This window comes from Pristiophorus japonicus, chromosome 23 (genome assembly GCF_044704955.1).
Source record: "Pristiophorus japonicus isolate sPriJap1 chromosome 23, sPriJap1.hap1, whole genome shotgun sequence".
Taxonomy (NCBI): Eukaryota; Metazoa; Chordata; class Chondrichthyes; family Pristiophoridae; genus Pristiophorus; species Pristiophorus japonicus.
In genome coordinates, this window is record NC_091999.1 from 29,549,121 (window position 1) to 29,576,572 (window position 27,452).

Here is a 27,452-nt window from a genome sequence, read left to right on the forward strand (position 1 = left end):
ATGGAGGTTAAAATCACCCATGCTTATTGCTGTTCCCTTTTTACAAGCCCCCACTATTTCCTGGTTTATACTCCAACCAACACAGTTGCTACTGTTAGGCGACCTATAGACTACGCCCACCAGTGACTTTTTCCCTTTATTATTCCTTATCTCCACCCAAACTGTTTCAACATCCTTATCATTTGAGCCAATATTGTTTCTCATTATTCCATCCTTGATCAATAGAGCTGCCCCACCTCCTTTTCCTTTCTGTCTGTCCTTCTGGATTGTCAAGTACCCCTGAATATTTAATTCCCAGACCTGGTCACCTTGCAACCATGTCTCTGTAATAGATATTAGATCATAACCATTTGTATTTATTTGTGCCGTCAACCCATCTATTTTGTTGCAAATGCTCCGTGCATTTAGACAAAGTGCCTTTAAGATTGTTTTTCCCCCTTTTTTCCCCACTTGTTTCCTCTCTCCTTCAAACTCACTTTCTTTAATTTTGCTTTCTAATTCCAGCTTTACTCCCCTCCCTACTGAATCTATTCTAAGGTTCCCATCCGCCTGGCAGGCTAGTTTAACTCTCCCCAACAGCACTAGCAACCCCTGCCCCCGCAAAGATATTGGTCCCGGCTCTGTTGAGGTGCAACCCGTTCAGCTTGTACCGGTCCCACCTCCCCCAGAAGCTGTCCCAATGCCTCAGGAAACTAACGCCCTCCCGCCTGCACCATCTCTCCAGCCACGTGTTCATCTGCTCTTTCCACCCATTTCTGTACTCACTCGCTCGTGGCATCGGGAGTAATCCAGAGATTACTAGCTTTGAGGTCCTGCTTTTTAATCTCTCCCCTGGCTCTGTAAACTCTGCCTGCAGGACCTCACCCCTCTTTCAACCTGTGTCATTGGTCCCAGCGGAAGTAGCACACGACAACCCAAGCACTTCAACAAACCGGCACTTCAACCAACGTACTTTCAACCACCGTCTGTCCAACCTGCGACAGAGACTGTAGCTCCCGCATTGGACTTAACAGACATCTGAGACCTCATTTGTAATGTGGAAGCAAGTCATCCTCGACTCCAAGGGACTGCCTTTGATGATGATGGTTTATATCAGACAGGAGGGGATTGGTGTCAGTTACTGTGGGGTGGGTTTATTTCAGACAGGAGGGGATTGGTGTCAGTGACTGTGGGGTTGGTTTATTTCAGACAGGAGGGGATTGGTGTCAGTGACTGTGTGGTGGGTTTATATCAGACAGGAGGGGATTGGTGTCAGTAACTGTGGGGTGGGTTTATATCAGACAGCAGGGGATTGGTGTCAGTCACTGTGGGGTGGTTTTATTATCAGACAGGATGAAATTGGTGTCAGTGACTGTGTAGGAGGAGTCTCCAGCTTCAACTACTCGAGCTCCATGTTTCGGAGCATGAGCGGCGGCTGGACTCAATACGGTGCATCCGCGAGGCTGAGAGCTCCGTGGATAGCACCTTTTAGGAGATGGTCACCCCACAGATTAAAAGCGTGCAGGCAGCGGGGAAGTGGGTGACCACCAGACAGAGTAAGAACGCTTGGCAGGTAGTGCAGGAGTGCCCCCGTGAGTCCATCTCACTTTCAAACCGATATTCACATCTGAGCATCGGTGAGGGCAATGGTGCCTCTGGGGTGTGCAGCTCGAGCCAATTCCAAGGCACCACGGGTGGCTCAGCTGCACAGGGGAGAAACACGAAGAATAAAAGAGCTGTAGTGATTGGGGATTCTATAGTTAGGGGAGCAGAGAGGCGTTTCTGCGGCCACAGTCGTGACTCCAGAATGGTATGGTGCCTCCGTGGTGCCAGGGTCAGGGATGTGACAGAGCAGACGCAGGGAATTCTGGGGGAGGGAAAGAGGGTAAACAGCTAGAGGTCATGGTACATATCAGCACCAGCACCATAAGTAGAAACAGGGATGAGGTCCTACAGGCAGAATTTGGGGAGCTAGGAAGAAAATTAATGAGTAGGACCTCAAAGGTAGTAATTTCTGAATTACTACCAGTGCCACGTGCTAATGAGCACAAGAATAGAAGGAGCGAGAGAATGAACGCGTGGCTGAAGGATTGGTGTAGGAGGGAGGGCTTTAAATTACTGAGGGATTGGGACCATTTCTGGGGGAGATGGGACCTGTACAAACAGGACGGGTTGCACCTCAACAGTGCCGGGACCAATATCCTCGCAGGGAGCTTTACTAGTGCTGTTGGGGAGAGTTTAAACTAGCTTGGCAGGGGGATTGGAACCTGAGAAAACATTCAATAGGGAAGGAAGTAAAGCAGAAATTGCATAGCAAGAATTTAGAAATCGAATCTGTAAAACAGAGGAAACAAGGGTTAGTAAGTAGCAATCAAGGAGGGCTTCCTGTGCTAAATGGTATATACTTTAATGCAAGGAGTATAGCGAGTAAGGCAGATGAGCAAAGAGTACAGGTAGATACTTGGGAGGATTATATTATAGCCATTACAGAGACATGGCTGAAAGAGGGGCAGATTTGGCAGATCAATACTCCTGGTTACAGGATTTTTAGACAAGAGAGAGAGGGGGGTAAAAAGGGTTTCGCGGTATTGATTAAAGAATTTATTACAGCGGTGAGGAGGGATAGTTAAGAGAGATCATCAAATGAGGCCACATGGATCGAATTTAAAAATAAAAAATGGGTGATCACACTGCTGGCCGTGTATTATAGACCCCCAAACAGTGGGAGGGAGATAGAGGGAGATAGAGTAACAAATATATCGGGAAATTGCTGTGAAGTCCAAAAACCTTAGGGCACTAATAGTAGGGGATTTTAACTATCCTAATATTAATTGGGACAAATATAGTGCGAAGGGTATAGAGGGTACGGAATTCTTAAACTGCATTCAAGAGAACTTTTTAGTCAGTATGAAACAAGCCCAACACGAGAGCGGGCGGTTTTGGATTTAGTTTTGGGGAATGAAGCTGGGCAGGTTGAAGGTGTATTCGTGGGAGAGCACTTGGGTGCCAGTGACCATAATTCAGTCAGATTCAAGTTAGTTATGGATAAGGACAAGGATAGGCCTCGAATAAAAGTCCCAAATTGGGGAAAAGCTAAGTTGAGGAGTGATTTGGCCACAGTGGACTGGAAACTGCTACTTGTTGGTAAATCAGTGTCGGAACAGTTGGAAACATTCAAGGAGGAGGTCTGGAAGGCTCAGGCCAAACATGTGACTTTAAAGAAAAAGGGTGGAATAACAATTCTAGAACCCGCTGGATGTCTAGGGACTTACAGGGGAGGGTAAAGAAAAAACGGGAAGCTTATGTCATACACCAATGGCTAAATACTGTCGAATCTTTGGCGGAATATAGAAAGTTAAGAGGTAAAATTAAAAAGGATATTAGGAATGTTGAGACAGAGCATGAAAAATACTTGGTTAGTGTCATGTATCTCACATTACTGTATATAGCTGTATCTTACCATGCTATACATGACAGTAATTGGATATGACCTGTAACAATAAGCATACCTTACAACCAGGAGTGCACTTGCAGGAGACACTCCATACCTGTCCCACTGTGGTATATAAAGGGAGGTCTCAGGCAAGTGCAGCACTGGAGAGCTGGAATTAAAAGTGCAGGTCCTGAGTGACCTTGACTTCAGCCTGTGTCTCGTGTAAGTCAGTACATTAGAGTCAGGACTTAACAGTGGCGATGAGTTACAGGATCACAGAATCCACAGAATGGCTACCAACAGCTCAAATGAGAAATACAATGCTGGAGACAATTGGGATGACTTTATAGAAAGGCTCCAGCTAAGCTTTGTGACCAAAGACTGGTTGGGCGACGATAAGGCAGACAAGAGAAGAGCCCATCTCTTGACCAGCTGTGGCTCGAAAACATGCGCTTTAATAAAAGACCTGCACCCGAGAAACCGGCAAGCAAGTCGTTTGAGGAGTTGAGCACACTGGTGAGAGACCATCTGAAGCCAGCGAGCAGCCTACACATGGCCAGACATAGGTTCTACAACTACAGACGCTGTGTGCGCCAAAGAATACCCGACTTTGTGGCGGAACTTCAGAGGCTGGCTAATTCATGTGAGTTCCCCGATAAACTAAGGAGAGAAGTACTGAGAGACTTATTTATTGAAGGAATAGGCCACGCAGGCATATTCCAAAAGTTTATAGAGACGAAGAACTTGACTCTAGAGGCAGCAGCACTGGTCGCGCAGACGTTCTTGGCAGGCGAAGAAGAAAGGAGGCTGATCTATACTTCGGGTACGACAACCAACGAGGCATCAGAACAAGGGGTTCAGATTGTGAAACAAATCGCTACCCCCACATACAGACAAAGGCAGGAGAGCAGGCTTTCAACAGCAGACAGTGGCGCCAGAAGCCATCAAAATCAAGGGCCACATGAACGGCCAATCACACCTCATCAACCCACAATGCGAGCAATCAACAACAGATTGAGAGAAGCTCAAGGGAGATCAGCCAGATGCAGCTCATCCTTCAGAAACAATGGAAACGGTCTGTGTTGGAGATGTGGGGGCAGGCACTCAACCAGGGGGTGTCGATTTCAGCATGCCGTTTGCAGAAACTGCAAATACACAGGGCATCTGTCTCGCATGTGCAGAAAAACAGCAGCTCGGCTTGTATACGAATCGGAAAGGTCGGAAAGCGGACCAGAAAACGGTTGGAACAGTGCACGGGACGCCGAGGTACAGCGGGTTAACATGATCAACGTCCACTGTTCTTACACCAAGACGCCTCCAATTATGATGAGGGTTCTACTCAACGGGATACCCATCAACATGGAACTGGACACGGGGGCCAGTCAATCCCTCATAAGCGTTCAACAATTTGAACAGCTGTGGCTGCACAAAAGTAACAGACCAAAACTCACAAAGATCGACACCAAACTAAGGACCTATACTAAAGAAATCGTCCCAGTCCTTGGCAGCGCCAGGCTCTCATTCACACACAAAGGGATGGTGCACCAACTTTCCCTGTGGATTGTCCCCGGGGATCTCCCAGACCTGTTGGGGAGAAATTGGCTAGCAGAACTTAATTGAAAATGGGATGATGTTCACGCCATGTCGTCAGAGGAATGGACCTCCTGCTCAACAGTTCTAAGCCGTTTTGAACATCTCTTTCAGCCAGGTGTGGGCACCTTCAAAGGGGCTAAAGTTAGAATCTACATCACACAGAATGCCAGACCGGTCCATCACAAGGCTAGAGCTGTGCCTTATGTGATGAGGGAAAAGATTGAAAAAGAACTGGACCGGCTTCTGCGGGAAGGCATAATTTCTCCCGTGGAATTCAGTGACTGGGCAAGCCCCATCATCCCCATCATGAAGCCTGATGGATCCGTGCGAATCTGTGGGGATTACAAATCTGCCATAAACAGAGTCTCCCTACAGGACCAATACCCGCTGCCCAGAGCGGAGGACCTATTTGCCACGTTGGCTGGAGGAAAACTTTTTTCGAAACTTGACCTCACATCTGCTTATATGACGCAAGAACTGACCGAAGAGTCTAAGCTACTCACCACCATCAACACACATCGAGGCCTTTTTGTGTGCAATCGATGCTCCTTCGACATCAGGTCGGCAGCTGCTATATTCCAGTGCAACATGGAAAGTCTGCTCAAGTCCATCCCGGGGATGGTTGTGTTTCAAGATTACATACTCATCACGGCCAGGGACACCTACCCTCGCCTCCGCAATTTTGAGGAAGTACTAACTCGATTGGATCGGGTAGGCCTAAGAGTTAAGAAATCCAAGTGTCTGTTTTTCACGCCTGAGGTTGAATCTTTGGGCAGAAGGATTGCCGCTGATGGAATCTGCCCAACTGAATCCAAAACCGAAGCGATTCGCCTGGCACCCAGGCCCCGGAATGTCTCGAAACTGCGTGCCTTTCTCGGGCTACTCAATTACTTTGGGAACTTTATGCAGAACTTGAGCACGCTGCTGGAGCCTCTCCATGTGCAACTCAGAAAGGGGTGCAATTGGTTTTGGGGAGACGCCCAAGACGCTTCAATAAGGCACGCAACTGTCTATGTTCCAAGAGTGTTTTAGCCATTTTGACACATGTAAAAAGTTAGTCCTTACGTGTGATGCATCAGCATATGGGATCGGGTGCGTTTTACAGCATGTCAATGATGTGGGTAAATTGCAGCGCGCTGCTTATGCCTCCAGGTCACTTTCGCGGGCGGAGTGCACGTACGGTATGGTTGAGAAGGAGGCGCCCGCGTACATGTACGGTGTCAAAAAGATGCACCAATTCCTTTCCGAGGCAAAGTTTGCGTTAGAAACTGACCACAAACCTCTCACGTCCCTACTATCCGAGTGCAAGGCGATCAACGGCAACACCTCGGGGCGCATTCAGTGACTTACGACTACACGATAAGGCACAGACCAGGCACAGACAACTGTGCCGACATGGTTAGCAGGCTACCCCGGCGATCACAGAAGGGTCCGACAAACAGGACTGTGAGATGGTCATGTCAATCAATGCCTTTGAATCCACAGGTTCGCCCATTACGGCTCGCCAAATCAGAGCCTGCACGACCAGCGACCCCACGTTATCTCTAGTTAAAAGATGCATTTTAACCGATGACTGGGCAGAGGTGGTCAAACCCTTCCGTAGGCGCATGCATGAACTATCACTAGAGGCAGACTGCCTGATCTGGAGCAGGCGAGTAGTTATGCCTTTATGAGGCAGGGAGGCGTTTGTCCAGGAGCTCCATCGCGAGCACCCGGGGATCGTCCTTATGAAGGCCAAAGCCAGATCTCATGTCTGGTGGCCTGGCATTGATGCGGAATTGGAGCTCTGCGTCCGTCGGTGCACCATTTGTGCCCAACTTAGTCATGCCCCCAGGAAGGCCCCCCTAAGCCCCTGGCCCACCAAACTGTGGTCGCGGGTACATGTAGAGTATACAGGCCCATTCATGGGCAAAATGTTCCTTGCAGTCGTTGATACATTTTCAAAATGGATCGAGTGCACCATTTTAAAATGGAGCACCACCTCCACCACTGTGGAGAGCTTTAGAACCATGTTTGCAACGCACGGCATTCCTGACATATTGGTCAGTGATAATGGTTCGTGCTTCACTAGCGCAGAATTTCACAATTTTACAGTTGACCATGGTATAAATCATGTTATGACGGCACCTTTCACGACGGCACATTTCAAGCCGGCCTCCAATGGCCAGGCAGAGCGAGCAGTGCAGATCATTAAACAAGGCATGCTCATAATCCAAGTTCCCACGCTGTAGAGCCGCCTGTCACAACTGCTGCTGGCATACAGATCTTGTCCGCATTCGTTGACTGGGGTTCCCCCCATGCAACTATTGATGAAACGAACCTTAAAGACCTCCCAGACATGCATGAAATTATTGAGGCTATGTGGCAAAAGGTAACTGAGTACCATGACCGAAATTCGAAGGGGAGGTGGAATGAAGTAGGGGACAAAGTGTTTGTGCTAAACTATGGCCGGGGTCCCAAATGGCTTGCAGGGACATAGAAACATAGAAAATAGGTGCAGGAGTGGGCCATTCGGCCCTTCGAGCCTGCACCGCCATTCAATGAGTTCATGGCTGAACATGCAACTTCAGTACCCCATTCATGCTTTCTCACCATACCCCTTGATTCCCCTAGTAGTAAGGACTTCGTCCAACTCTTTTTGAATATATTTAGTGAATTGGCCTCAACTACTTTCTGTGGTAGATAATTCCACAGGTTCACCACTCTCTGGGTGAAGAAGTTTCTCCTCATCTCGATCCTAAATGGCTTACCCCTTATCCTCAGACTGTGACCCCTGGTTCTGGACTTCCCCAACATTGGGAACATTCTTTCTGCATCTAACCTGTCTAAACCCGTCAGAATTTTAAACGTTTCCATGAGGTCCCCTCTCATTCTTCTGAACTCCAGTGAATACAAGCCCAGTTGATCCAGTCTTTCTTGATAGGTCAATCCCGCCATCCCGGGAATCAGTCTGGTGAATCTTCGCTGCACTCCCTCAATAGCAAGAATGTCCTTGCTCAAGTTAGGAGACCAAAACTGTACAGAATACTCCAGGTGTGGCCTCACCAAGGCCCTGTACAATTGTAGCAACACCTCCCTGCCCCTGTACTCAAATCCCCTCGCTATAAAGGCCAACATGCCATTTGCTTTCTTAACCGCCTGCTGTACCTGCATGCCAACCTTCAATGACTGATGTACCATGACACTCAGGTCTCTTTGCACCTCCCCTTTTCCTAATCTGTCACTATTCAGATAATAGTCTGTCTCTCTGTTTTTACCACCAAAGTGGATAACCTCACATTTATGCACATTATACTTCATCTGCCATGCATTTGCCCACTCACCTAACCTATCCAAGTCGCTCTGCAGCCTCATAGCATCTTCCTCGCAGCTCACACTGCCACCCAACTTAGTGTCATCCGCAAATTTGGAGATACGACATTTAATCCCCTCGTCTAAATCATTAATGTACAGTGTAAACAGCTGGGGGCCCAGCACAGAACCTTGCGGTACCCCACTAGTCACTGCCTGCCATTCTGAAAAGTCCACATTTACCCCTACTCTTTGCTTCCTGTCTGACAACCAGATCTCAATCCATGTCAGCACCTTAACAGTAACAGACAAAGAGGGAAACAGGCTACTGGTTGTACAAATGGACAATGGCCAAACCTGGTGGAGGCATGTAGACCAAGTAAAAAGTAGATTCACTGATAACACTGAAGAACCAGAGGCAGACTACCAACATGGAACTCACACCACACCTGGTGGACAGACAGGTGGAACAACCTGAAGGAAGGGCAGTCTCAACAGACAGCCCAGGCGAGATACCAGGAAACACACAGAACGAAAAACAGGCACCAAGGCAAACAACTGAACCACAACAAAGACGCTCCACGAGAGAGCGCAGACCACCCGAGAGACGGAATCTATAAAGGCAATAAGACCTTGGGGGAGGGTGATGCATGTATCTCACATTACTGTATATAACTATATCTTACCATGCTATACATGACTGTAACTGGATATGACCTGTAACAATAAGCATACCTTACCACCAGGGGTGCACTTGCAGGAGACATTCCATACCTGTCCCACTGAGGTATATAAAGGGAGATCTCAGGCAAGTGCAGCACTGGAGACCTGGAATTAAAGGTGCAGGTCCTGAGTGACCTTGACTTCAGCATGTGTCTTGTGTAAATCAGTACATTAGAGTCAGGACTTAACAGTTAGTAAACTTAAGGAAAGCCCAAAGAAATTCGATAAATATATTAAGAGCAAGAGGATAACTTAAGAAAGGGTAGGGCCTATTAGAGACCATGAAGGTAATCTTTGTGTGGAGGCGGAAGATGTTGTTATGATTCTTAATGAATACTTTGCATCTTGTTTTCACAAAGGAAAGGGGCAATGCAGATACTGTTATCGAGGAGGAGTTTGAAATTCTGGATGAAATAAACAGTGAGAGAGGATTATTAAGGGGTTTAGCAGCTTTGGAAGTAGAAAATTCCCCAGGCCCAGATGAAATGCATCCCAGGCTGTTGAGTGAAGTAAAAGAGGAAATAGCAGATCCCTTGACCATCATTTTCCAGTCCTATTTGGATTTGGGCATGGTGCCAGAGGACTGCTAATGTGGTACCCTTGTTTAAGAAGGGAGAAAGGAATCGGCCGAGTAATTACAAGCCTGTCAGCCTAACCTCAGTGGTGGAAAATTATTGGAAAATTATTGGAGGATAAATCTACATTTAGAAAGGCAAGGACTAATTAGGGACAGTCAGCAGAGATTTGTAAAGGGAAGATCGTGTTTCACTAACCTGATTACCTCCTCACAAAATTCAACCAAGAGGGTCGATGAGGGTACTGCATACAATGTAGTGTATTTGGCCTTTAGCAAAGCTTTTGATAAGATCCCACATGGTAGACCGGTCACGAAGGTTAAAGCCCATGGGATCCAGAGCAAAGTAGCAAGTTGGATCCAAAATTGCCTTTGAGGTAGGAAGCAAAGGCTAATGAATGATGGATGTTTTTTGACTGGAAGGATGTTTCCAGTGGGATTCTGCAGGGCTCAGTCATGGGTCCCTTGATTTTTGTGGTATATATCAACGATCTAGATTTGAATCGAGGGAGTAAGATTAAGACATTTATAGACATATAGAGAGAGAAAGACATAAAAGAGGTGCAAAATTCCCTAAGTACTGCATTTGAGTGTCAGCCAAGATGATGCGCTCAAGTCTCAGGAGAGAGACTTACACACACGACCTTTTGAATGGAGCCACTGAAACAAAGCCGATACCAAAGATCACAACCGTATTATTTTCCCCAAGTTTTTTAAAAAGTTCCAGGACATACCAAATTCTTGGTGATGATTTCCATCGACAGTTGCACATACACAGAGACATACAAAAAGATCGACATACACAGACACACACACACATAAAATAACCAAAAATATACACGCATCAACATAGAAACATAGAAACATAGAAATTAGTTGCAGGAGTAGGCCGTTGGCCCTTCGAGCCTGCACCACCATTCAATAAGATCATGGCTGATCATTCAACCTCAGTACCTATATCCTCCTTTCTCTCCATATCGCTTGATCCCTTGAGCCGTAAGGGCCATATCTGACTCCCTCTTCAATATATCTAACGAACTGGCTTCAACAACTTACTACGGTAGAGAATTCCACAGGTTAACCACTCTCTGAATGAAGCTGTTTCTCATCATCTTGGTCCTAAATGGCTTACCCCTTATTCTTAGACTGTGGCCCCTGGTTCTCGAACTCCCCAGCAACAGAAACATTATTCCTGCCTCTCACTTGTCCAATCTCGTCAGAATTTTATATGTTTCTATGAGATCCCCTCTCATTCTTCTAAACTCCAGTGGATACCTGCAGAGTTGATCCAGTCTAGCCTCATATGTCAGTCCTGCCCTCCCTGGAATCAAGCTGGTGAACCTTCCCTGTGCTCCATCCATAGCAAGGACGTCCTTCCTCAGATTTGGAGACCAAAACTAACAGAATATTTAACGTGTGGCTTCACCAAGGCCCTGTACAACTGCAGGAAGACTTCCCTGCTCCTATATTCAAAGCACCTAGCTATGAAGGCGAACATGTCATTTGCCTTCTTCACTGCCTGTTGCACTTGCATGCCCACTTTCAATGACAGATGTAGCATGACACCCAGATCAAGATATACACAGAGTGCCTTAGACAAATAGACGGATAGACAGGCAGGGTCACTGTCGCTACTTTGGCTGGTCTTTGCGTTTTTCCTTCGAGAATGCTGCCACTGAACCAAAGCCAATGCAAAAGTTCACAAACGTATTATTTTGTCCAAGTCTTTTGAAAAAGTTCCAGGACATACCAAATTCATGGTGATGATTTCCACAGACAGTTGCACATACACAGAGACATATATACAGATAGACAGACACAGAGACACACACACACACATAACCAAAAATATACATGCACCAACGGACATACACAGATGCCTTAGACATATCGAGGGATAGACAGGCTGAATCACGACTTTGGCTGATTTTTGCATTTTTCTATCCGTATGTATCGTGAATATTGCAGACTAATAGAAATGTGAAAAAAATGTCAGTGTTGAAAGGTGTGGGACGTTATTCCATCTATCTCAGGATCAGTTTTGCCAAAACCTGGTTAAATTGTAAAATGGAATGAAAAATGTTGAGAATCGTAGTCGGCAGGATTCTAACCTACGCGCAGAAAACCCAAAGTGTTTCTAGTCCATCGCTTTAACCACTCTGCCACAATTACTGCGTCTCTGGCACATTAAATGTTACTCAGAAAAAACTCAGTCGTCCATCTCTGTGCAGCAGACGGCCACAGAATCCTGAAAAAGTCTCCGTTTGAAAAAAATCTGGAAGAGGCAATCTCCTCTTGCTGTATTTTTACTGTTCTATATTGCTCTGGAACTTTTTAATAAAATCTATACCAAGAAACAGAAGTAAAATTCGACATTTTGAAAAAACTACTGCGCCGTCGGGAAATTGAACCCTGTTCTCCCGCATAACTAGCGGCGATAATCACCACTATACGGACGAGGGTATGGGTTGCGTTAGAGCAGTAATCCAGCTGTGAACAGAAGTCGACAGAAACATTGATCGACAGAGACAAACCGACAAACAGGGTTAGACAGACATCGAGAGAGAGAGACAACGCGAGACAGAAAGGGTGAGACTGAAAAGTGAGGCAGACTCAGTGAGAAAAAGACTCAAACACCTACATATACAGAGATATGTGTGTGTGATCTATATACAGAGAGAGGGAAAGAGTGAGAGAACGACAGTGACAAGGAGAGAGACAGATAGAGAGATAGCGACAGATAGAGAGAGAGACAGATATAAACAGAAAATGATGGAAATACTCAGCAGGTTAGAGGTAGAAACTACCAGCGACAGGCAAAGAGAGACAGACAGGCAGAAACATAGAGTGACGGAGATGATGGGAAAGAGTGAGACAGTCAGACAGAGAGTCTGAGTGAATCCCTTTCGAACAGAACTGGGCACCGTGAGAAAGAGACAGACACATTCAGAACCAGAGACAAACAGGGAAACAGGGAGAGACAGACAGTGAGATAGAGACAAAGAGAGACAGAAAGTTTGAGACTGAAAGGGAGGATCAGACTGAATGAGAAAAAGACTCAAACACATACATACACAGAGATGTATTTGCGTGCTCCAAAAAGTGAGGGAGGCAATTAGCGATGGAATGACAGAGAAAAGGACAGGGACAAAGAGAGAGAAAAAGAGGGAGACAGATAGAGAGAAAGACTGAAAGAGAGAGAGAGACATAGAGACAAAAACAGAAAATACTCAGTCATCCATCTCTGTGAAACAGACGGCCACAGAATCCAGAAAAAGTCTCCGTTTGCAAAAGATCTGTAAGAGGCAATCTCCTCTTGCTGTATTTTTACTGTTCTATATTGCTGTGGAACTTTTTAAGATGAATCTATACCAAGAAACAGAAGAAAAATTCGACAATTTGAAAAAGCTGCTTTTCCATCGGAGAATTGAACCAGATTCTCCCGCGTAAAAGGGGGGCATTATCGGCACGAGATGGACGAGGTAACGGGTTGCGTCAGAGCAGTAATCGAGCTGTGAACAGAAGTCGACAGAAACATTGATCGACAGAGACAAACCGATAAACAGGGATAGGCAGACAGCAAGAGAGAGACAACGAGAGACAGAAAGGGTGAGACTGAAAAGACAGTCAGAGTCAGCGAGAAAAAGACTCAAACACCTACAGATGCGTGTGTGAAACAGGGAAACAGGGAGAGACAGACAGTGAGATAGAGACAAAGAGAGACATAAATTTTGAGTCTGAAAGGGAGGATCAGACTGAATGTGAAAAAGACTCAAACACATACATATACAGAGATATATTTGCGTGCTCCATAAAGAGAGGGTGGCAAATAGCGATGGAATGACAGAGAAAAGGACAGGGACAAAGAGAGAGACAAAGAGGGAGACAAATAGAGAGAAAGACAGAGAGAGAGAGAGGGAGAAGAGTCATAGAGACAAACACAGAAAATAATGGAAATACTTATCAGGTTAGAGTCAGGGACTAACAGCGACAGGCAAAGACATGGACAGACAGAAATAATGGGACAGAGAGAAACAGTCAGACAGAGAGTCTGAGAAAATCCCTTTGCAACAGAACTAGACACCGTGAGAAAGAGACAGATTGAGAGACAGAGACAAACAGAGAAACAGGGACAGACAGAGTGTGTCAGAGAGAGGCAGACTGAGAGAGACAAAGACTCAAACACACAAACACAAACACAGCTCTCTAAAGAGAGAGAGCGGCAGAGACCGGGCGACACAGATACATTTCACAATTTCATTTCATTATCGGCTCAGAGTGTCATATCGTTACAGAAAATTGGAGATTCAGCATTTGAGAATCGTGTATCACTGAGCAGGATGGGAAAAATCTATGTTTAATTAAGGAATTACCAGGACTGGAGTTCAAACCCACGCGGGTATAAACCCATTAGATCTTAAGTCCAACACATTTACCACTCGGCCATCCTGGTCCTGATCCTGTCAGTGGTTGGACTCTGCCTCTGTGAGAATCTGAGCTTCAGCTCCACGCCCACAGCGACACACAGACACATAGGATTTCAGGGAGCATTTACGAACATTTTTGGTCATATTGACACGGGCGCAACTCTCCTATTCTTTTTCGACTAAGGCTCTGGGAACTTTCACATCCACCCGAGGGTGCAGATGGAGCTTCAATTTAAAATTTCAGCCGATGGTCAACAGCTTCAACAATGCAACATTCCCCAAGTACTGCATTTGAGTGTCAGCCAAGATGATGTGTTCAAGTCTCAGAAGTGGGACTTACACACACAACCTCCTGATTCAGTCGAGAATGGAGCCACTGAACCAAAACCGATATCAGAGATCACAACCGTATTATTTTCCGCAAGTTTTTTTAAAAGTTCCAGGACGTACTAAATTCATGGTGATGATTTCCACAAAGAGTTGCACGTACACAGAGACATACATACAGATAGACATACACAGACACATACACACACAATAACCAAAGATATACACGCATCAACATAGAAACATAGAAATTAGGTGCAGGAATATGCCATTCGGCCCTTCGAGCCTGCACCACCATTCAATAAGATCATGGCTCATCATTCAACCTCAGTACCCCATTCCTGCTTTCTCTCCATACCCCTTGATCCCTTTAGCCGTAAGGGCCCTTTTGAATATATCTAACGAACTGGCCTCAACGTCATTCTGCGGTGGAAAATTTCACAGGTTAACCACGCTCTGAATGAAAAATTTCTCCTCATCTCGGTCCTAAATTGCTTACACCTTATTCTTAGACTGTCATCCTTGGTCTCGAACACCCCAGCAACGAGAACATTCTTCCAGCCTCGAAGCTGTCCAATCTCGTCAGAATTTTTTATGTTTCTATGAGATCCCCTCTCATTCTTCTAAACTCCAGTGGATACCAGCCCAGTTGATCCAGTCTCTCCTCATATGTCAGCCCTGCCATTCCGGGAATCATGCTGGTGAACCTTCGCTGTGTTCCCTCAATAGCAAGGACGTCCTTCCTCAGATTTGGAGACCAAAACTGAACACAGTATTTAACGTGTGGCCTCACCAAGGCCCTGTACAATTGCAGTAAGACCTCCCTGCACCCATACTCAAATCCCCTCGCTATGAAGGCGAACATGCCATTTGCCTTCTTTACCGCCTTCTGCACCTGCATACCAACAATCAATGACTGATGTACCATGACACCCAGATCAAGATATACATAGGTTGCCTTAGACAAATAGATGGATAGACAGGCAGCGTCACTGTCGCTACTTTGGCTGGCTTTTGCATTTTTCAGTCAAGGATGCTGCCACTGAACCAAAGCCAATACCAAAGTTCACAACCGTATTATTTTCCCCAAGTCTTTTTTAAAAGTTCCAGAACATACCAAATTCATGGTGATGATTTCCACAGACAGTTGCACATACACAGAGACATAGATACAGATAGACAGACACAGAGACACACACACACACACATAAACAAAAATATACATGCACCAACGGACATGCACAGATGCCTTATCCATATAGAGGGATAGACAGGCTGAATCACTTTCGCTACTTTGGCTGATTTTTGCGTTTTTCTATCTGTATGCATCCTGAATATTGCAGATATTGAGATATTGCATAACAATGAGAAATAGATTTCAGTGTTGAAAGGTGTGGGACGTTCTTCCGCCTATCTTAGGAACGGTTTTGCAAAAACCTGGTTAAATTATAAAATGGAATGAAAAATGCTGAGAATCAGAGCCGGCAGGATTCGTTCCTGCGCGGGGTAAACCCAAAGGATTTCTAGAAAATCGCGTTAACCACTCAGCCACAACTACTGCGTCTCTGGCACTTTAAACGTTACTCAGAAAAAACTCAGTCATCCATCTCTGTGCAGCAGACGGCCACAAAATCCTGAAAAAGTCTCCGTTTGCAAAAAATCTGGAAGAGTCAATCTCCTCTTGCTATATCTTTACTGTTCCATATTGCTCTGAAACTTTTTAATATGAATCTTTTCCAAGAAACAGAAGTAAAATTCGACATTTTGAAAAAGCTGCTTTTTCATTGGGGAATTGAACCCGGTTCTTCCACGTAACAGGCGGGGATACTCACCACTATGCGGACGAGAATACGGGTTGTGGCAAAGCAGTTATCGAGCTGTGAACAGAAGTCGACAGACACTTTGAGAGACAGAGACAAACCGACAAACAGGGAGAGACAGAGAGCGAGAGAGAGACAACGAGAGACAGAAAGGGTGAGACTGAAAAGTCAAGCAGACTCTGAGAAAAAGACTCAAACACCTACATATAAAGAGATGTGTGTGTGTGATCAATAAAGAGAGAGAGGGAAAAAGTGAAAGAAAGACAATGATAAAGAGAGTGACAAGGAGAGAGACAGATAGAGAGACAGCGACAGATTGGGAGAGAAGCAAAGATGTAAACAGAAAATGATGGAAATACTCAGCAGGTTAGAGACAGGAACTACCAGCGACAGGCAAAGAGAGACAGATAGGCAGAAAGATAGACAGACAGAGATGATGGGAAAGAGTGAGACAGTCAGACAGAGAGACTGAGAGAATCTCATTCGAACAGAACTGGACACCGTGAGAAAGTGACAGACACATTGAGAACCAGAGACAAACAGGGAAACGAGGAGAGACAGACAGCGAGGTAGAGACAAAGAGAGAAATAAAGTTTGAGACTGAAAGGGAGGATCAGACTGAATGAGAAAAAGACTCAAAAGACGTGCACAGAGATGTATTTGCATGCTCCATAAAGAGAGGGAGGCAGATAGTTATGGAATGACAGAGAAAAAGACAGGGACAAAGAGAGAGACAAAGAGGGCGACAGATCGAGAGAAAGACAGATAGAGAGAGAGAGACATAGAGATAAAAACAGAAAATAATGGAAATACTTATCAGGTTAGAGACAGGGACTAACAGAGACAGGCAAAGACATGGACAGACAGAGATAACGGGACAGAAAGAGACAGTCAGACAGAGAGTCTGAGAGAATCCCATGGCAACAGAACTAGACACCGTGAGAAAGAGACAGATTGAGAGACAGAGACAAACAGAGAAACATGGACAAACAGAGTGGGTCAGAGAGAGGTAGACAGAGAGAGAGACAAAGACTCAAACACGCAAACACAAACACAGCTCTCTAAAGAGAGAGAGTGACACAGATACATTTCAAAATTTCATTTCTTTTTCGGCTCAGAGTGTCACATAGTTACAGAAAATTGGAGATTCAGCAGATGAAAATCGGGTATCACTGAGCAGGATGGGAAAAATCTCTGTTTAATGAAGGAATTACCAGAAGGCGGGGTTGAACCCATGTGGGTATAAACCCATTACATCTTAAGTCTAACGCCTTTACCCCTCGGCCATCCTGGTCGTGATCATGTCAGTGGTTGGTCTCTACCTCGGTGAGAATCTGGGCTTCAGCTCCACCCCCACAGTGACACACAGACACATTGGATTTCAGGGAGCATTTACGAACATTTTTCGTAATATTGACACGGGTGCAGCTCTCCGATTCTTTTTCGACTAAGGCTCTGGGAACTTTCACATCCACCTGAGGGGGCAGATGGAGCTTCAACTTAAAATTTCAGCCGATGGTCAACAGCTTCAACAATGCAACATTCCCCAAATACTGCATTTGACTGTCATCCAAGATGATGTTTTCAAGTCTCAGGAGTGGGACTTACACACACAACCTCCTGCTTCAGTCGAGAATGGAGCCACTGAACCAAAGTTCACAACCGTATTATTTCCCCAAGTTTTTTTAAAAGTTCCAGGACGTACCAAATTCATGGTGATGATTTCCACAGACATTTGCACATACACAAATACATACATACAGATAGACATACACAGATACACGCACACACAATAATCAAAAATATACACGCATCAACATAGAAACATAGAGACATAGAAATTAGGTGCAGGAATATGACATTCGGCCCTTCGAACCTGCACCACCATTCAATAAGATCATGGCTCATCATTCAACCTCTGTACCCATTTCCTGCTTTCTCTCCATACCCCTTGATCTCTTTAGCCGTAAGGGCCATATCTAACTCCCTTTTGATTATATCTAACGAACTGGCCTCAACGACTTTCTGCGGTAGAAAATTTCACAGGTTAGCCACTCTCTGAGTGAAGAAGTTTCTCCTCATCTCGGTCATAAATGGCTTACCACTTATTTTTAGAATTTAATCCTTGGTCTCAACACCCCAGCAACGAGAACATTCTTCCAGTCTCTAAGCTGTCCAATCTCGTCAGAATTTTATATGTTTCTGTGTGATCCCCTCTCATTCTTCTAAACTCCAGTGGATACCAGTCCAGTTGATCCAGTCTCTCCTCAGATGTCAATCCTGCCATCCCGGGAACCATGCTGGTGAACCTTCGCTGTAATCCCTCAATAGCAAGTACGTCCTTTCTCAGATTCGGGGACCAAAACTGAACACAACATTCCAGGTATGGCCTCACCAAGGCCCTGTACAACTGCAGTAAGACATCCCTGCTCCTATACTCAAATCACCCAGCTATGAAGGCGAACATTCCATATATAGAGATAGAGAGACACAGAGACACACCCACACATAACCAAAAATTTCCACGCACCAACGGGCATGCACAGATGCCTTAGAAATCTCGAGGGATATACAGGCTGAATCACTGTCGCAACTTTGACTGATGTTTGCGATTTTTGAAACGGATGTATCCTGAATATTGCAGATTAATAAAAATGAGAATAAACTGTCAGTGTTGAAAGGTGTGGGACGTTATTCCATCTATCTCAGGATCAGTTTGCCAGAGAACCGGTTAAATTGTGAAATGGAATGAAAAATGCTGAGAATCGTTGTCGGCAGGATTCGAACCTGGCGGGATAACCCAATGGATTTCTCTTCCGTCGCCTTAACCACTCGGCCACGAGTACTGTGTCTTTCAAGGACAGACAGAGTGAGTCAGACTGAGAGAGACAAAGACTCAAACATCCAAACGCATGCACAGTTCTCTGAAGAGGGAGAGGCAGAGACAGGGCGACACAAATGCATTTCATAATTTAATTTCATTATCGGTTCAGAGTGTCACAGAAAATTGCTGATTCAACCGATGAAAATTCGGTTTTATTGATCAGAATGGGAGAAAATCCGTGTCAAATTGAAGAGATACCAGGAGTAGGGTACGAACCCACGCGGTAAAAGCCCCATTCAATTTTAAGGACAACGCCTTAACCACTCAGCTACCCTGGTCCTGTGAAAACCTTGTGAGTACAAGGTAGAGATTCATAGAAACATAGAAACATAGAAACAAAGAAAATGGATGCAGGAGCAGGCCATTCAGCCCTTCGAGCCTGCACCGCCATTCAATGAGTTCATGGCTGAACATGAAACTTCAGTACCCCCTTCCTGCATTCTCATCATAACCCTTGATCCCCCGAGTAGTAAGGACTTCATCTAACTCCCTTTTGAATATATTTAGTGAATTGGCCTCAACTACTTTCTGTGGTAGATAATTCCACAGGTTCACCACTCTCTGGGTGAAGAAGTTTCTCCTCATCTCGATCCTAAATGGCTTACCCCTTATCCTCAGACTGTGACCCCTGGTTCTGGACTTCCCCAACATTGGGAACATTCTTTCTGCATCTAACCTGTCTAAACCCGTCAGAATTTTAAACGTTTCCATGAGGTCCCCTCTCATTCTTCTGAACTCCAGTGAATACAAGCCCAGTTGATCCAGTCTTTCTTGATAGGTCAATCCCGCCATCCCGGGAATCAGTCTGGTGAATCTTCGCTGCACTCCCTCAATAGCAAGAATGTCCTTGCTCAAGTTAGGAGACCAAAACTGTACACAATACTCCAGGTGTGGCCTCACCAAGGCCCTGTACAACTGTAGCAACACTCCCCTGCCCCTGTATTCAAATCCCCTCGCTATAAAGGCCAACATGCCATTTGCTTTCTTAACCGCCTGCTGTACCTGCATGCTAACCTTCAATGACTGATGTACCATGACACCCAGGTCTCGTTGCACCTTCCTTTTCCTAATCTGTCACCATTCAGATAATAGTCTATCTCTCTGTTTTTACCACCAAAGTGGATAACCTCACATTTACCCACATTATACTTCATCTGCCATGCATTTGCCCACTCACCTAACCTATACAAGTCAGTCTGCAACCTAATAGCATCCTCCTCGAAGCTCACACTGCCACCCAACTTAGTGTCATCCACAAATTTGGAGATACTGCATTTAATCCCCTCGTCTAAATCATTAATGTACAATGTAAACAACACTCAGAAAAAACTCAGTCATCCATCTCTGTGCAGCAGACGGCCAAAGGATCGTGAAAAAGTCTCCGTTTGCTAAAAATCTGGAAGAGGCTCTATCTTCTACATGTATTTTTACAGTTCTTTCTTGCTCTGGAACTTTTTAATATGAATCTCTACCAAGAAACAGAAGTAAAATTCTATATTTTGAAACAACTGCCTCTCCGTCGGGGAATTGAACGCCGGTCTCTCGCGTGACAGGCGGGGTTACTCACCACTATACTAAGGAGGAACTGACGAGTGCCAGTTTTGTCACAGGAGGAATCGAGCCAGTGTGAACAGAATTGGACACCATGAGAAGTCGACAGACACATTGAGAGACAGAGACAAACCGACAAACAGGGAGAGACGGACAGCGAATAGAGACAACGAGAGACAGAAAGTGTGAGACTGAGAAGGAGAGGCAGACTGAGTGAGAAAAAGACTCAAACATATACATATACAGAGATGTGTGTGTGTGATCTATTAAGAGAGAGAGGGAAAGAATGAGAGAAAGACAATGATAAAGACAGTGACAAGGAGAGAAACAGATTGAGAGAGAGCGATAGAGACTAAAACAGAAAATGATGGAAATACTTCTCAGCTTACAGGCAGGGACTAACAGAGACAGGCAAAGACATGGACAGACCGAAATGATGGGAAAGAGAGAGCCAGTCAGGCAAAGAGTCTGAGAGAATCCAATTGGAACAGACGTGGCACCGTGAGAAAGAGACAGATTGAGAGACAGAGATAAACAGAGAAACAGGGACAGACAGAGAGAGACAAAGACTCAAACATATACACAACACTCTGAAGAGAGAGAGAGAGGCAGAGACCGAGCGACACAGATACATTTCACAATTTCATTTCATTATCGGTTCAGAGTGTCACATTGTTACAGAAAATTGCTGTATCAACCGATGAAAATCCGGTCTCACTGATCAGAATGGGAGGAAATCCGTGTTAAATTAAAGAGATACCAGGAGTCGGGTACGAACCCACGCGGGAGAAACCCATTGAATTTTAAGGCCAACGCCTCAACCACTCGGCTATCCTGGTCCTGTGAGAGTCTGGATTCTGTCTCGGTGAGAATCTGGGCTTCAACCCCAACCCCACATACAAACACATACAATTCGGCTTTCAGTGAGCATTTCCGAACATTTTTAGTAATATTGACACGGGTGCAATATCCAGATATTTTTGTTTTTGTATCCCCTCAAAACAATACTATTTAGATGATACTGCCTCTCCATGTTCCACCCAAAGTGCACCGCTTCTCAATTATCAGCATTAAATTGCACCTGCCATGTCCCTGCCCATTTCACTCGTCTCTCTGATTCCTCTTCAAGTCTGTTACTATCATGCTACGTTGCCATGTTTTGCTTCATCTTCGGACTTCGAGATGGAATCTCTATAACCAAGTCCAGGTCATTGTTATATAACAAGAACTACAATGGGAATTGAAATGGGCCGTTTTAAGGAGAAACTTCCAATTAACCGGATTTTGGAATGGTATTTAATTCGAATTATTTATTGAGTGGGAGGAAGGAGGAAACTCAAGAAACGTCCATTCAATAGAATGGAATAGAGCCCAGATCACAGTGCGCTGAGTAGGGAGAAACTGCTTCCGCTGTTTGGCGATGGACTACTAACCAAAAATCTCCAGCTTTTCCTGGAAGAAAGATAAAATCATCAGCCTTTCCTGGAAGAACGAAAAAGAGCCGGTTAACCATCACCGAGTCAGAGGTGTGCAGCAGCACAATCTACTGCGAGGTTTGACGTGGTGTGTCGTTCTAGGCCATCACAATGCTAGGTTAGTGATGTGGGATACAGGGCAAACTGTGATAAGATGAGAAGGTATGTTCAACTTGGACAGAAATTTGGTTAGACGACACTTAGAGTGCTGTGTACAGTTCTGGTCTCCATATTACACTTGGAATGCTGTGTACAGTTCTGTTCTCCATATCACACTTAGAGTACTGTGTATAGTTCTGGTCTCCCTATCGCACTTATAATGCTGTGCACCGTTCTGGTCTCCCATATCACAATTAAAATACTGTGTATAGTTCTGGTCTCCCTATCATACTTAGAATATTATGCACAATTATGGTTTCCATATCACATTTAGAATACTGTCCACAGTTCAGGTCTCCATATCATACTAAGAATATTGTTTACAGTTTTGGTCTCCTAATCACTCTTGGAATACCGTGTAACGTTCTGGTCTCCAGATCATACTAAGAATATCATGCACAGTTCCGGTCTGCAGATCACACTGAGAAGACTATGCACAGTTCTGCTCTCTGTAAATGCCAGGTTAGTGTTAGTCTGACAGCGAAGAACCTGTTAAAATATAAGGACACTTTGCATTTCTTAATGATTGATTTTGCAAGCATTGTCAATAATTTGTCTTCTCTTGAAGATCCTGAACGCGACATCATCCCTCCAACTGTTCTCCTCACGCTGAGTTCTACTGAACAAATCACCAGCAGCAGATATGCAAGCGCCGTGTGTTCAATCATCGATTTCCGGCCAAAGTCACTGACCGTGAATTGGCTGGAGAGTGGACAACTCCTGGATTCTGGCTCCGTCACCTCTCCCGTATTTGAGGTGAACGGGAACTTCTCGGCGGTCAGTCGGCTGACAGTCTCCGCCGAGGAATGGTTCACCGGCTCGGTCTACACCTGCCAGGTCACTCATGAAGGGGTCACGCAAAGCCGTAACTTCATCAGATCTCCGGGTAAGAGGCACAAACCCAGGAGGTTATAGACCATTCTGAGCGTTGATCTCAGTCAGGACTTTTATTGAAATTAGTAAAAAGCACCGAACTGTTCCTAATTTCCAATCATGCAGTTTGTTTATTATTGTGATTACAAACTTGCCTTGAAACAGCGCCTCCAGCTACCTTAGTCTGAACCAAATCGCTTGCCAGCCAATGAATTAATTTGTGAAATGTGATCACAGTTGTAATGTACAACGTGCAGCAATCATTTAGTGCACAGCAATCTCCCACAAACAGCAGTGTGATAATGACCAGATTATATTTTGCTTAGTGGTGTTTTTTGAGCTATAAATATTCCCAGGCCACCAGGGAGAACTCCTCGGCTTTTCATTGAAATAATTCCAGGGGAACGTTTACGTCCACCTGAGGCCAGACGGATCCTCGGTTTAACATGTGATCTGAAAGACGGCACCTCCGATAGTGCACCACGCCCCCAGTACTGCACTGGGAATCTCAGCTTACATTTTGTGATCAAGTATCTGGAGTGGGACTTCAACCCACGATCTTCTGGTTCAGGATTCCTCATTGTTCAGGATTTAATAAACTCGTCAACGAAGCTTTCCCCCTGCTCTGATTTCAGGCAGTGAGTGACTTGCCCTTATTCTCAGGTTTATCCTGAGTTGGCTGATCATATACGGAGTGGCAGTCGGAGTCTGGAACCCTTTACTGCTAGCTGTCCAGGAACCCACTGTTTGAATGGGCATCTACTCTATTCAGAGCAATGAGCCCAATTCTGGGCTCCGCACCTCAGGAAAGATATACTGGTCATGGAGGCGGTAAAGTTCAGGTTTACCCGAATTATACCGGGACTAATAAAATAAAATGATGAGGAGACGAGTAGAGAATATTAAGAGGTGATACAATTGAGGTGTTCAAGTCGATAAATACAATTGATCAAGTAGATGTTGAACAATTATTTCCTTTGATGGAAAAGTCCAGAACAAATAGCAGAATCTTAAAGTTAGAGCTAGTTCGTGCAGAAGTGATGTCAGGAAGGATTTCTTCACAGGAAGTCTGGATTTCCCTCCCCAAAAGCTGCTGAAGCTTGGTTTCAATTGAAAAGTTGAAAACTGAGATTGATAGATTTTTGTTAGGCAAGATTATCAAGGGTTACAGAACCAAGGCGTGAAGATGGTGTTGAGTGTAGATCAGCCCTGATATAACTGGATTGCGGGAGAGGATAGATGGGATGAATGGCCTCCTCCTGTTCCTATGTTGCTATTAATGCCCTGAGGTCATATTTAACTCTGACTCTCTCTCACCAGACATGATAAATGTTCAGTAATGACAGAAATTAACAAACTACCTCACATCATTAAAAATGATGCCCCACCACAAAAGACCCTTTGGAACTCCATTCTCCGGACCTTGTACTTCTCCTCTGACGGGGGCTGTGACTGGTTCCTGCACCTTTTCACCGCAATAAAGATCACAGCAAGTGACCAGAAACTTAGCTTTGTTTCCTGTTGTCCCATAAATCCTGAAATTAAATTGACACTTGTTTCGAACGAGAGTAATGCTGGTGTAGACCTCTTGACCTTCGGGCTATTTGGGCTTCACTATTACAACCAGCGGAGATGCGTTTGGATGCAAGGATCTATAGATGGGTGTAAAGGAGCAAGGGATTTCAGGAAGAGCGCTATTCAGTGCCTAACACAATTGCACCACAATGTATTCCCGTTTTACGCTGGTTATTTGCTTCACAGCCCATTACAGGTGACTCTGGCAGCAAATACACAGGAAATGTTGCAGATCTCCCCGAATCGTTGCCAATTCATTGTCCTTCCAATAACGTCGGTGTTAAAGCAACAGCGAGAGGTTGATATCTCAAAAGTGATTTATCCCCCTTGAACGAGTTAAGGCTAAATATTGTGTCCTGATTCTGAAGATGCAGCTTTTTCTGACTTTCATTCCTGTTTTGCAGTGGATGTCCCATGCAGCGATTCAAAAATCTCAGTCACTGGCACAGGACTTACGGGAGGCGACGGTGACCTTAACCTGCGTCGTGTCTGACGCTCCTTATGGGCTCACCGTGACCTGGACCAGAGAAAAGGAGGCTTTGAAATCAGAGATTACCGTCCAACCCGGTGAGGATCCCAACATAGTGATCAGCAACTTAAACATCTCGAAACAAGACTGGCTGAGTGGGGATAAGTTCTACTGCGTGGTGAGCCAGCAGGATATGCCGACTCCTATCAGAGATTCTATCCACAAGGAAAAGTGTGAGCGTGGAGACTGTTGCAATAAGTCAGACACTTTGAATATTTCCGGTGCATGTTCAAGGGCCAATTCATTACATAAAGTGTTTAATGGGCTACTCTGATCATTCAGTTTGGTAATCCCACTCTTGGACCTGAGGTTATGTATTTTAGGGGAAACTGGATAAGTCCATGAGCGATAAAGGAATAGAAGGGTATGTTATTAGGGTTAGATGAACTGAGTCAGGTTGAGGCTTGTATGGAGCATAAACACAGGCATAGACCGGTTGGCCAAATCGCCTTGATCTGTGCAGTAAATTCAAGTCCAACCCTTCAAGATTTCAGAGAGAAAGATTATGTTCACTCTGCTGCGGGATGGTAAACCAGAGAGGCCCCAGAGGGGAAATAATAAAGGGTTAAATGTCAACGAAGAGCATATTTCTCTGACGTGTAACTACGGGACATTGGCGAATTTAAACGGAGAAGGCGAGTTGGTGGTGGTGGTCTCACAGGCCACCCGGGAGAAGAGGAGGATTGGAATCCGAGTGAGGAGCTCTCGGATCGCGGGGGGTGGGTTAGGCAGGGACCCTGGATCCAGGAGGGAGGTGTAAGGGCAATAACCACCTGGGTGCAGCAGTCCCCGCATCGCTGTAACTGCTGGGATTTACACAGTATGTCAAGCCGGACCAGCTACAGTTAAAAACCGAATAGAGGTTAAAATAGAGGATTCCAGCCTCCTATAAATATATTATTCAAATACAATATTGCAACCAGGAGTGGTCGGGTTGATATCGGGATTCCGATGTTTACCAATTTAATCACCCTCACAACCTCAACACGCCTGCTTTATTAGATTAAAACTCCCACCATTTTCTCTGGAACTGTCCAGTTCATTGGCCTTTATTGTAACTGTTCTACAGCGAAAGATCCATGGGAAGCAGCCGTGTCTGACCTCCTGCCCTCGGCAGAAGAAGTCTCTGCTCAGAGCTTGGTCATCCTCACCTGTTTAGTGAGAGGTTTCTCCCCCCGAGAGATCTTCGTCAAATGGACCGTCAAGGAGAAGCCGGTCAACTACAAGAACACTGAGGTGATGGCGGAGAATGGCAGCAGATCATTCTTTGTGTACAGCCTGCTATCCATTGCAGCCGACGAGTGGGCCAGCGGCGCCTCTTACTCCTGTGTGGTGGGACATGAAGCGATCTCCTTGAAGATCACCAAAAGAACCGTCAATAAATCCAGAGGTAAACCCAGTTTTGTGAATATTTCCCTTGTTCTGATGGACAACATCAATTCTTATCAATGAGAATCTCTCGATTGCCTTTCAGTTCTTAAATAAAAAACAATAAAGGCCTTTTCTTCCAATCGTGAGTTACGCACACAGCCGCTCAATTAATATTGTTTCCTATTTTAGCCAAGCGGCGGGCTGTTAATCTGAAGCAGAATATTTGTCCGACTTGTGGCAAAGCTCGTACATTCAGCGCTCTCAGCTCATGTACAGGTTGGAGACAAAGAGAAGCTCTTTAATGACAGGATACCTCAAAGTCATTTCAGCAACTTTCGTCCCACTGGGAGAATCTGCATAGTTCTATTTCCCTATAAACAAATGCTGTACATTTATATCTCGGTGCCATTGTTTCTCGTGTTGTCCATCCCTTCAGATTTGGGGCCAGTTTTATTTGGCAGCATCGCACACTCTGGGATCTGAAATGAGGTCCACACACGAACACGAACTGTATCTCCCATCGCCCCACCAGAGAGAGGTGAAATGGCAATTGTTATACCCCTGTACCTCCCACTACCCCACCAGAGAGGTGAAAGGGCAATTCTGAACCAACTGTACCTCCCACTGCACTACCAGAGAGAGATGAAAGGGCAATTATTCACCCACTGTAACGCCATTGCCGTACCAAAGATTGGTGAAATGGCAATTCTGAACCCACTGTACTTCCCACTGCCCCACCAGAGTGAGGGGAAACGGCAATTGTTAATCCACTGTAACCTCACTCCGTCTCTGCAAGATTCTACAAGTTCCCTGGCAGGACAGACGCACCAACATTAGCGTCCTTGTCCAGGCCAACATCCCAGCACCG

At 45.3% G+C, this 27,452-nt stretch overlaps 1 gene segment (V, D, J or C); it reads left to right on the top strand.

The window, feature by feature from the left end:
* Positions 1 to 3,859: 3,859 nt before the first annotated feature.
* LOC139235463 (Ig heavy chain C region-like) lies at positions 3,860 to 26,665 on the top strand. The segment is given in 5 exon segments: positions 3,860 to 4,235; positions 22,805 to 23,144; positions 24,871 to 24,997; positions 25,089 to 25,392; positions 26,289 to 26,665. Coding segments are annotated over 5 exon segments (1,524 nt in total).
* Positions 26,666 to 27,452: the final 787 nt, after the last annotated feature.